This window comes from Hetaerina americana, unplaced genomic scaffold, assembly GCF_022747635.1.
Source record: "Hetaerina americana unplaced genomic scaffold, ioHetAmer1.1.p SCAF_7, whole genome shotgun sequence".
In the NCBI taxonomy this organism is placed as follows: domain Eukaryota; kingdom Metazoa; phylum Arthropoda; class Insecta; order Odonata; family Calopterygidae; genus Hetaerina; species Hetaerina americana.
In genome coordinates, this window is record NW_027287316.1 from 81305984 (window position 1) to 81317970 (window position 11987).

At 38.6% G+C, this 11987-nt stretch overlaps 1 protein-coding gene across 1 annotated transcript; it reads left to right on the top strand.

Annotated features, from left to right (window-relative positions):
• The first annotated feature begins 26 nt into the window (after positions 1 to 26).
• Positions 27 to 11725, top strand: LOC139696405 (RNA-binding region-containing protein 3-like). The gene is made up of 7 exons (XM_071595155.1): positions 27 to 318; positions 391 to 522; positions 613 to 901; positions 5102 to 5504; positions 6259 to 6330; positions 8954 to 9107; positions 10641 to 11725. Exons 1-7 carry the CDS (start codon positions 173 to 175, stop codon positions 10801 to 10803), a joined length of 1359 nt encoding a protein of 452 aa, XP_071451256.1. The 5' UTR covers positions 27 to 172; the 3' UTR covers positions 10804 to 11725.
• The last annotated feature ends 262 nt before the right edge of the window (positions 11726 to 11987 follow it).

The window sequence follows — 11987 nt, forward strand, 5'->3', positions numbered from 1 at the left end:
GTTATTGTTGTCCTATCAAGGAAGTGAACTGGTATTTTTCAAATAGACGGGCGAAGTTTTACCCTCTTGTGATAAACCTCCAGCTGATGCTATATAAAAGTGTTCTGAATAAATCGTGGTTGTTATTTTCATTTCGCCAATACGCAGAAACCTTTTGACCAGTCGTGATAAAATGCAAGGCAGTGATACTCTCGTCATACGGCATTTATCCAATACCCTGACAGATGTCGAAAAAGAAGAATTTATGAAGCACTTCGGTGCCGTAAAAGTAAAATGCATATCTTCACAGTACAAGAAATATAACCTCGTGTTTGCAAAGTTCGTAGCGCTGTAGCTGAATCCGTCTTTCTGTAATTAGGAGAGTAGCCTAGTAATAATGTGAATTTTCAGGTTTTCGTCATGCACTGCTGCAAAGATAGCTTTACAGAGGCTTCATCAAGTAGAAGTCTTAGGGACCCCATTAACGGTTGAGTTCACCCTTAAAAACGAAAATTTTGAGGATCCACAAGAAAAATTCTCAGTGTAAGTAGGAGACTTTATATGGCTTTTCCTCTCGTTGCTTTACAATGCATAAACTTAAGCCTGTCTAACAAGAGCCTCTACTTATTCCAGAGATAAGGAAAAGAGTTTATTGAAGAAGAAGCATAAGGACTTTGTGGTGAAACTTAACTCCTGGCACCATTCCTTGCAGCCTACCCGACCACCGCCGTACCACTTACGATATGAATATCCACCGGCCAACATAGGCGTTTTGACCAACATTTGCCGCTCAATAGCTGTTGTTCCCAAATTGTACACGCAAGTTCTTCATCTGATGAACAGAATGAATTTGCCGTGTCCATTTGGGCCATTGCTTCCTGAACCAGAGTTATTTGTTGTAACGAAACTGGAAGAAGAAGAGGTACAAAACGTTTACTTCACAAAATTCAGTTGCATATTAATTAAAGGGACTTATAATGAAATCCCCCAACAATGTCAATACCTGCATTTGTATAGTTATCGGTATGTGCATATTGGTTTCGAATTATTATGAATTCTCTGCTATTGCTTATAGCCATTGTCTCCTTTAATTTTTTGTTCTGGTCAAAGTCCTGTCTCTTTAGGTGACTATTCCTTTTATTAATGCTATCTTCTCCACCACAGCGAATGACTAAAATGCCCATTGTTAGTCATATTATCATGTCAAAGCTAACCTGGTAAAAGCAATATCCCGGTATGGCATGAGTCAGTCACATACTGGCGGGTTCCCTATTATTCCCTGGACCAAATATTTTCCACTATTTGTACGTTCAGTAGTCTAGAAAATCACATAGATTGGATCCTGTCAAATGAGAGTTTCAGGCTTAATTTAGTAGATGTTAGCATAATGAAGTAAATGAGAAGATTCTTGTAAATTCTATACTTAATGATTTTCATTAATACTGGTATTAATGAAATTCATCAAGTGGAATTCACAAAGTAGCTCTGAGATTAGATTATACATGTCAGTGCTCAGTCCTACAAGTTGAAGTCATTGTTCAGTACACAGTAATACTACATTCTGGCTATTGTACCATTGAAAAATCTATAGCAAATGGGTGGTGATAGGAAACATTTCATCTTTAAAAAATTCCCATATTTTAATGGATATAATACCAACAATGGTGTTATATTATTATTCAAATCACTGCATCTCATCCTGAATATGAAAAAGGAACTTTTTGCCCAAAATCTATGAAATTATATTAAATATTTTACTTTTTCAAAACTGTCAGTCTGTAATTCTGTTGAGATATTACTAACAAAGTTAAACTATTGAAGTACTTCAACTTGAAATGGTGATGCTTAGCCTGGGTTGCCCGAGAGAGTTTTGAATCATTCAATGGGTAACACATAATAGCAGGGCCAGCAACTAATTGACATCTAACTTGCTGAAAGTATTCTCATGGCAAAGGTTTTTTGGGAGATGAGGTACAAGTGAATCAAGGTCATAATTCGGTCACTATCCCATTTGTTTACACCTTTCCACGGCAGTCTTCTTCTGCATGAGCAGTGACCACTCTTTATCCTTCCCTATCCGTTATATTAAGCACCTTTCACTTAATGAATGCACTAATAACTTCTTCCTGGATTACTCCACATTTAGTGACAAAAATAAGGGAGGAAAGAACTATGCTACTATATACTCATTATTTTTTCCCAAACCACTCTATGAAACGCCTTTTCCAAATCTACAAAACAGGCAAATACGTCCTGATTGCATTCAATATTCCTCTCTATTAGTGGCCTTATTACTGCGATGACATCACTCTTGCCTCTCTCCTTCCTGAATGCAAATTGATCATCCCCTATGTAATATTTTGCTTCTCCATCCTCTTCTTGATGATCCTGAGAACCACTTTAGCTTCATGCAAAATCAAATAATCATATTGTAGTCCCCACATAATGAAGCGTTTCCTTTTATTGAAATAGGAAATGACACTGATCTGACAAAGTCTTCAAGCCAAATGCCTGTGTCATAAATGCTGCTCTCATAAATATATTACTCATAAGTGTTGGTGATGATTAATCCCTGTCTCCTGCAGAACTAAATTGCTTTGTCCTCATTGTCATCCCTCTTACCTAAACCATTGTCCCTCACCTCACTACCATCTCTTCCTTCATCTCCAGTCGCTCATTCCCTTCACTATCAAATGTTTCCCTCCAGGAACACCTGAGATGTTGTCCTCTAACTGATTATAATATCCTATGAACTTCTTCCTCCCTTTGATTACTTATGATTACCACGTCTGTTTCATTAAATTTCGCTCACTCAGTAACTGTTTTATTATATCACTCTAATTAATTGTAGTACATTTTAGTTTTTGGAAGTAGGTCTAATCCTCTTGAATGAGAGCGGAACAATGGCAACATCACAGAACTGAGAGACATGTATGCATATAAATGCAAAAGCTGATGGAAGCAGTGCTTAACTATCATTACGTGGTGTGTCCTTTACTGAATTTTTGGCTGGATAGCTCACTAAACGCTGATACACTTCATCGCCTCTCCTAACAAATCATAATCTGAACCTTCAGTAAAACCTATTTCATATCCACATACGACCTTCCTCGCCTTTGTTCCATTCAACGTGATTATCCTTTTCCTATCACTTGCTTTCCTGTCCGATGTTCTTCCATCTGCCTTAGTTTTCAGGACTCCATCACCAATTAGAATGCTCTGCATCCATTATTTGTTTCTTCTTTGAATTCGACCAATAGTCCTCTTTCTCCCCTTACCGTGACTAGTACTTAATTTATTTTTATTTCTGTCCACTTCGTCTTTTCCATCCTTTTCCACACTCTTGTTTCAAAAGCCTCCCAATGTAGATGTATGATCATGTTACCACTCCATACAAAATCATGCTTCAAAGTAGCTTTCATTAATCTTTTCCTAACATCCTTACTCAGCATCTTTCCTTGTGAAGGCCTAATTACACAATGCAATTCTTCTTCTTATGTACTACTGAGACCATCTCGGTCCAAAACACTCCCAAAATCGTGAACTGTTACACCTGCTCTAGTTTGAGGCCTCTTAATCCCTTTAAAAGCCCTTATCTTCAGAAACCTCATAAACTAAGTTTTTTTACATTGATTCTTATCCCATTTTTACAGCACTGATTTCCTAATGTGCTCAGCAGTTCTGTAAGCCGTTGACTGGCAAACCAAAACTTGATCATCTGTAAACCTAACTGATTCAATAAGTTACCCAGCTATATGCACTCCTCTCTTCATTTCATCCCATTGTCCCTTTCATCACTTCCTCCACACGTTGAAAAGCGCAGAATATGATTGATACCTTACCTCTTTTCCTAACACTGCCCCTCCCAACTCTTCACCTGTCACCCACACCCGAGTAGTCTCCAGAGACATCTCCAGGTTTCAATCCAGGTGTTGGCAGGATTTTTCAAAGATATCCCAATCCCTACTTGCAGTGCTTTGATGTGAGCACTTCAAGTAGAATATGCCAATTGAGACATTAAACCGTGGATGCCTTGACATAATACCAACGCTAGATTTCTCTTCACCTTTCCTCCATTCCCTGAATGTCCTAACTCTGCCAAATTGCCCTCCCATCCCTATTGACACAAACGACCTCAGCTGCCAGTCGTCTCCCTTGTAACCACTGCTGCCCTAATTCAAAGTCCCTGCCATCATTTCACTCCTTGTCAAAGCTTCTTTGCCTAATGCAATTCTTCCTGCTTTGTTCCTGCTAATTTTGATCATTTTGATACAAAACACTTCAAAAATAAGATAAACCGTTCCAGGGTTGATGTAGTTGAAGGTATCCATAATAAAGTAAGGAGAAAAATGGATAAACTGTTCTACCTGCCATGGTTTATGATCTCCTAAAGCAAAATTTTATGGTTTAGATGGTTATTGGTTTATGATCACCTAAAGCCTTGGTCTTCCTTGAAAACTTTGTAAGCTGTGTTTTGTTTACATGTTTTTTTCTTATCCCATTTACTTATAGCACTGATATTGTCCTTCACCAAGGTACATCGTCCCAAACTAACAAATGTGCAAAGTTTCACAAAGCAAGAAATATTTGTCTAGACCAAGATTCAAACCTGGATCCTTTGCTTTCTGCTCAAGTGTCTTAGCCTGTTAAGTGACCGAGCCATCTTCTCCTGCTATGACTTACTGTGAGCTGTTAAATGAAAATTATTTGATGAAAACATACTCTTGCACAAAGTAATCTTAGTCAGTGTGCACTGAACCACAGTTCAAGAGATTAAAAATTTAAACACCAGTTTTTTGCCTTAGATGGATTTAAAAAAAAAACTAAAAGAAATTCTGCAGCATTAATTTTTAGCCGAGTCACCTGCTGTTTTGAACATGACACGGTGGAAATATCAACCACATAGAATGAGATTTGAAACTAGAGCCTCCAAAATTCTTTCAAAGTGCATTAGCCAGTCATTCTTTTGTACTCTGAACAATTGTTCTCATTTGTGGTCACTTTGTCAGTCAGTTGCTGACTTTGCTCAAGTTGCTGCCGGGCATTTCTTGCTGTTTCTTTGAATATCCCTCGCATATGCTGAGGTGTAACTTCATTGCATTCCTTGTGTTTCAACCGAAAGGAAACCCTGGGGAACACTGAACCACGGAAAGAGGAAGCGACTGAGTCAGAGGAGTCAGAGATTGAGGAGGGGGAGGAAAGGCAGCCTTTGGGAGGCATCATCCCCATTTTGCCCGCAAAGAGGGGTGCCAGGCAGGGCAAGCCCAAGGCAAAGAAGAGGAGGGTGTTTGCCCCGACGCAGGCCGTGGGCCCCTCATCAAGGGTGCCAATGCTCCCCGAGGAGATGTTCGAGAGGGATGTACCCATGGCATCGCAGCCGAAGAAGATAGAGCTGAACATTGCTGTGCAGCCCAAGACATTGCAGGGGGAGGAGGGGAGCCCGGGGGAGGGGGAAACCCTTCCCGGCTTTGGTGTCCTGCCACCGACCAAGAAAACCAATGTGGGTGAGGAAGCAGAAGGCCAAGGTGGGTGCCCGTGGCCAGGAGGGCCAACCCTGCACTCATTGGTAGCAGGATCTAGTTGAATGATAACTCTCAAATATTAATATGTATCTAGTTGAAATAATTTAGTATCCCTTTCAAAAATGTTCGAGTGATTATTTCCTATTATTTAAGCATGGAATTCAATGACCATTATCTTTGTATACTTCTGGTCATCTATTTTCTCGATGTCTGAATCACTGGAGCTGGGGCGAGGAAAATTACTTCATTACTTCAAAACAATTTCATTGTTTAAAGCAAATGTTAGCATTTTAACACCCAAATAAATAAAGTGTTAGTTTTTCAGGATAGCTTCTCTCTGAAAAACCTGCTGACAACCATGGTGTATATAAATAAAGCCCAAAGTTTTTAATTCATTAAATTTCCATGCTGCTCCACTGATCAATAATTATGCAAAAGTTATTGTACAGTAAAATTCCAATATTCAGTTGAATGCACTGAACATTTGCAATGAAAACTTATTCTGGCTTAGGTGTATAGTTTTTTCCATCCAATTCTGCAATTTCCCATGTTTTCTTCATTTTTTCAAACTGCATCCTAAGGTGATTGTAAGCATACTTCAAAATGTTCACTGAACACTAGCCGTGCACAACTTGTTCATAGTTCCTGAAATATGATTGTCATTAAAAACAACTTAACAACATCATGATGTAATCATTAGGATATAGAATGCCAAAATTAAAGTATTTCTATAAATCATTCACCCTTCCTATTTCAGATGAGGCATCAGATATCACAAGAGGTGCCATTACTCTGAGGGAGTTGAGATCTAATAGAATTTCAACTAAAGGTAAGCTAAATAGAGAAAGTATTTTTGTTTCAGAGGAATACGTTTGTGTACCAATTTTGTAGATTTCCACATTACCACATGCACTGGACTAGTGAGGTCTCCAAGGGAGAGGCAGCTTGTGAGGTGTGGGTGTGGAGAAGGATAGAAAAATAGCATGGACAGAAAGGAAAATCAGCGATGAGATTTGAAGCATGGTAAGGGACAAAGATGGGTTATATTGGGAGAAATTCAAATAAGGAAGGTAAAAGGTGGATGCAGGAGATACTTGGAGAGGCAGTGGGGTGCTGAAGATGATAACATAGGGCAGAATGATGGGAAAGGAAGTTGATGGAGGAAAAATGGGTATTTTGGATGGATTTAGAAACCATGCTGAGCTCAAGAATGAATTATTGTAAGTTTGGAGGTTAAGGATATTTTGTGTCATGCTAGTCAGGACTAGTGAGTAGTCCAGTGTTTAGGTTCATTGGGAAACCTACTCTAAGACTTTGAACAATACATTAAACTATGAATTATGTTAACGGAAAGATACCTTTACCCATAATGCTTACTGTTAGTTGTGGGAGATTTCCCGGCAATGTTGGAACCTTCTCTGCATGGTTAAACGGCTGAATGAATGTAAATCAATACTATATGCATTTGAAAGGGACATTTAAAAAAGATACTCCTTGATTTCAAGTGCCTTTTAAAAGTTTTTGATGGGATTACGGAGTAAATCACAATGCTGAATTTGGTGTATATTTTAGCTTTTTGAAAGCAAAACAATCCAAAACACTTTTTCTTGGCCTTACATTTGAATTCCAAGTACACTCTGTAGATGGCAGTGGCTCCCTCGAGTGCTTACATTCCCCGCCCAGCATCTCTGATCATTGTGACAGCAACAAAACCATACGTTTGCCATTACTTGGTGAAGCATCTCTAAATATCTGGTTGAATTATATTGGTGTAATGTAATGTTTTTCCCCATTGTAACAGCTGTTTTTGCCATCCAATATGCCAAAAATAATTTATATTGTGCTTGATATAAGTAACAAAAATGAAAAAACAGAAAAATACATGTATATACTGTTCCACCTGCTCTAATACCCATATCAATACCTAAATGTTCACATTGTAATCAAAAGAATTCTCAAGAAAGATTATCTTTGATATCAATAATAATTCAACTTTAATAATGGAGAAATACATTTAAATCTTGATGGTTGACGATTGTGTATCTACAAGGCCGTAAAATGCGGGCCATTGTTGTTTTAATCTGACCAGTTGCAACTATTTAGGACCATGTGTGCCGTGGGAATGGAAATGGCTTAGGTTTGGTTGATTTCTTTTGACAAAAATGAAGCACTGAAAATATATATATGCAGGGTATTGTTTTAGGAGCTTAAAAGTTCTGAAGAAACGTTTGCCGTGCTCTCTCTGTATGGACACCAGAAATTGCTTTGGTGACTTGTATGTATGCGCCAGTAATGGGGAGATTTGTGCAAGGAGAGTGGTTGCCCTAAAACTTGGATGTCTTAGGTCAGGAAATAATGAACTTTGACATGGCGTGGAAGCTAAAGGGAAATCGAAGAAATCTCTGAAGTGCATCTTATAATATGTGATTTTGTCATTTTTGAGCTTTCAAATTAAAACAGTAGCACACAGTTAACGCAGCTGCATTGTGGTCAACCTTTAATTTGTAATAACATTTCATAAAATGCATAAGACTTAAGAAGAATTGCATAAGGCTAGGAAATATTCAACAACAAGGAGGGAATTAATGTTAGGGATGTTGAGTAAGGATGTTTAGAAAAGATTAAATTTACTCTTTTATGTAAAGATTCATTATATTGGAGGCTTTTAAAATTTGGTTCTGTGGAAGAATGGGAAAGGTCAAATGGGCGGAAAGGAAAAGAAACAAGGCATGGTGTCAGAGGACGGAGGATTTTGGAGAGAAATCCAAAGGAGGCTGGAAAGATGGATTCAGAGCATTTTGATTGGTTGAAGACTGTTGATTGGGATGTTGAAGACTGTGATAGAGGGGATAACATTTGGCAAGCAAAGTAGGGGGAAGATGTAGGCATGTTAGAGAAAATAAAGTGAGGTAGAATGTAGAATCAAAGAAGGGTTTTTATGTGGTGTGGGATGTCAGATCGTGTATTTTTGTTGAGGCAGAGAAATGTTACAGTGCCATTGTGTGACCATCCAAAACCTACCTTAAATATTACTATTAGTACAACATTACTAATGATATTACTAATACTATTACTATAAACATTACTGTTGTCCCTATAAATTCTAAGCATGATCTCCATAGTTGAGTGTGGCTGATGGAAAAGAAGTTGCCGCCATAAATAACCACTGGACTATGATTGGTAAAATGTTTCAGCACATGTGACATACAGCTGTTCAAACATTATTGATAACAGAATGGTTCTGTGTTTGAATTAATGTATTCCGATTCCTTATCATCAAAAGGTATTTGCACCTAAAAGAATGCGTCTGAAGAAGGCAGAGTGGGAACACTTGTTAGATGAAAAGTTATTCCATCCACCAGAATTAATGGCCGTTAATAGAGTGAATAATTGGTCCTGATTACCTTGTCCAGCTTCCACCAAATAACGCAGGCATTTCTTTCCATTAACAGATCAGAAAGTGCTGCCTGTGTTTAAGGGCTACCAGGTTGGTGCTCCATCATGCAGACTCTATGTGAAAAACGTAGCCAAGCAGGTGGAACCGAAAGATCTCCATTATATATACTCCTGTTTCCTGGATGAAAAGGATGAAGAACAAGTTAAAATGTAAGTTTATTTAACATGTGGGGCGTATTTCTCAAAGGTATGGGTCAATTTACTAGTCCTCAGAAAATGCTTAGTTTTAAAATAAAATATATAACTTTCAAAATTGTTTGCTATGTAATGTAGGCATGTAGCAGTGCTACAATTTTTATTACCATCATCAGGCCCCATGCGTGCAAACTAAATGGGCTTGTAAACTGAGTTGTAATTTTGAGATATGAGATGGCATTGCTTGAATTGATGACATGAAGCATCTTGTGCACAAGATTTGTGTTTTGATGATATTCGAGGGAATGCACGAGAGTTAAATCATATAAGGCTGTATGTGATTGTGTATGATTTAACTCTTGTGTGTGCGAAAAGAGTCCATGCACAAACGTTGAGTTAGAGGAGCAGAAGGACCGAATACGTCATGGTACTGGCGACAATGAAGGGGTCCAGAAGTGCCTTCTAAGATGACCAGCTAACAGTTCTAAGAAACCATCCTGAATCCATGCGTGCCTCTCTAATTGGTGAACTGCCTACAGTGAAATAGACATCAAGTTCCGTAACATTTTTTATTTAGAACAGCTTTTTTGAACTACATATTTTGGAGTCATGTGTGTTTGTTTCTGAATCCACAATGAAGTGGTGCAGTGTTGGAATCTCCTTCCTGGTGCATTAAGGAATTTCTGTCAAGTATCACCTGTACCACATTTTTACTGTCAATTCATGAAACGTGAGTTTCTTGTTGTAAGCAAATTTTGATTACAAAAAGAGAGAGAGAAATTATGATTTACAAATAACTCCTAAGTGTGACTAGGCAATTGGACTGGTGGGTGCCTGCCAAGTGCTGCTCTTGGCATCTGATTCAATCTCATGGTTGCATTCATTAAACCATATTCCTCAAAATATCAGAATCATTTTCAATCCCGGAACAACTCTCTTGCTGACCCACTCTCCATCACTTCAGCCTTGGCATTAGAAGGGGTGAATTTGAAAATGCTAGAACAAGATGATTCTATGGCAAAGCTAGGATGCAACATGCATGTGTTATGTGTATAACTTATGCTCAATTTGATCCATAAATTTATATTTCTCAAGCATTTTTATGAGTTGCGGTAGTCCAGTGGGTAGAGTGTTGGACTGCTGACCGGAGGGTCCCGGGTTCGATTCCTGGGCAAGCCTCTCTGGGCACCCTCAGCTCCACCCAAGCTGTGTGATTTTTCTGGTACCAGATTTTCCTGGGAAACCATAACCAGCACAGGGAAAGGAACTGGCCCCCTTACCCTGATGTGTGAATTTTCACACGCTGTACAGGGCTTAGTACTGGGTGAACTCTACCAACACCTACCAAACCGACCTTCAGGTTGATTACTGTGTTTATGGTTTTTTTTAAGCATTGTTACATTAGCAATCCCAGAATTTCATGAGCTTGTATATAAGAATTTTTGTGGTTCTCCATTAATCAGTTGACTGGTATATACGGACTCCAAGCAAGTTCTTTTTTGATTTCTGTTCACCATGGCACTGATTGGTTCCATTCTTCCTACCCAGGTTCGATGTGCGCTTGATGCAGGAGGGGCGAATGAAGGGCCAGGCATTCATTACACTGCCCAGCACAACACAAGCAAAGACTGCCCTCAGTGAGACCAATGGCTACATCCTCAAGGGAAAGCCTTTGGTGGTGCAATTTGCAAGATCTGCCAAACCAAAGTGATCTGCCCCTGTTGGCCAGTTCAGACTCGTCGCCCATTTTTGTGCACACCTGAAGGGTGTGAGCCCTGATTGTGCTATGGAATCTTCCTGGATTAAGAATGTCTGGTGACCCTCTCTACCTTGAATATAGAGTGACTGGGATAATAATTATTATTTCATCCTATTGGTCCACCAAAAATCTAATTATTTTAACTGATGCTCAATGCGTAAATAATGTACTACATGTACATAACCAATTGTTCAGTTGGAGTGCATATACCTACACATGTATAATTTAAAAAAATGCTTGAAATATTCCTTTTAGAAATCTCCTAATGATCTGTCGTGAGTTACTTGAGTGTTGACAGGGCTGAATACACAAGAATCATTTATTCCTTTTGTCTAGAATCGGCTCTTATTTCATAGTGCGTGTAACTCTAGTTTATGGATTCCTCTGCCAAGAAAGTGGCTGAAAAGTATATACATGTTTAGGAAATGCCAAAAGACATGTTAGCCTTAATTATGGGGTAAGCAGTGGAAGCTTTTTCAAGCATTCTGATTATTTCAACACCAATGTTTCATTTCCAAGACCTTCAGTGCTAGGGTACTCCTCCATAAACAGGTCAAATTGAACCTAAAATGATATCACACTTAAAGAACCTATTTTATAGATTTATAAAGGTTTATTGTAAAAATATCTTAAGCAACAAATAACTTTGGAAAAGTATCCTTGCAGCCTTGGTGGGCCTTGAAGATATCCAACAATGGATCAGCTCGAAACGGAGAGACTGTCATTTTTGTATAACTATGAAATGAATTTGAAAAATAAAAAAAACCATGATATTGCACATCTCTCTGTGTTGAAACAAATCTCATTTGAGAGAATAACTGAGATTAAAATTTAGTAAATGACCTCAGCCATTAGTTTGCATGTTCAAAATTCATTCCAGCACTCGTGCCTGCGCGGTTCACCTCAAACATATTATAAATGTGTGTTTAATTCCTTTCTCAAATATTCTGTGCAAGCGATCAAGTTTCCTCATGAAGTTCTCTCGTGAGAGCAAGAAAAGAACTTGAATCGATGTACAGTATAGCAGGAATCACTGCAGGAATCATGGCATGCCTGCACACAATGGCACTTGGTGCCAAATGACAATGATGGCCGGGGAATTGTGGAGGGGGTGAGGAATTCCCAAATTGTGACCA

Bases quoted from the DNA above. Each gene is read 5' to 3' on its own strand.
- LOC139696405 (XM_071595155.1), top strand. From the start codon at position 173: ATGCAAGGCAGTGATACTCTCGTCATACGGCATTTATCCAATACCCTG. The intron at 523-612 runs GTAAGTAGGAGA...TACTTATTCCAG, and splicing joins CCACAAGAAAAATTCTCAGT to AGATAAGGAAAAGAGTTTAT. The intron at 9,108-10,640 runs GTAAGTTTATTT...CTTCCTACCCAG, and splicing joins GATGAAGAACAAGTTAAAAT to GTTCGATGTGCGCTTGATGC.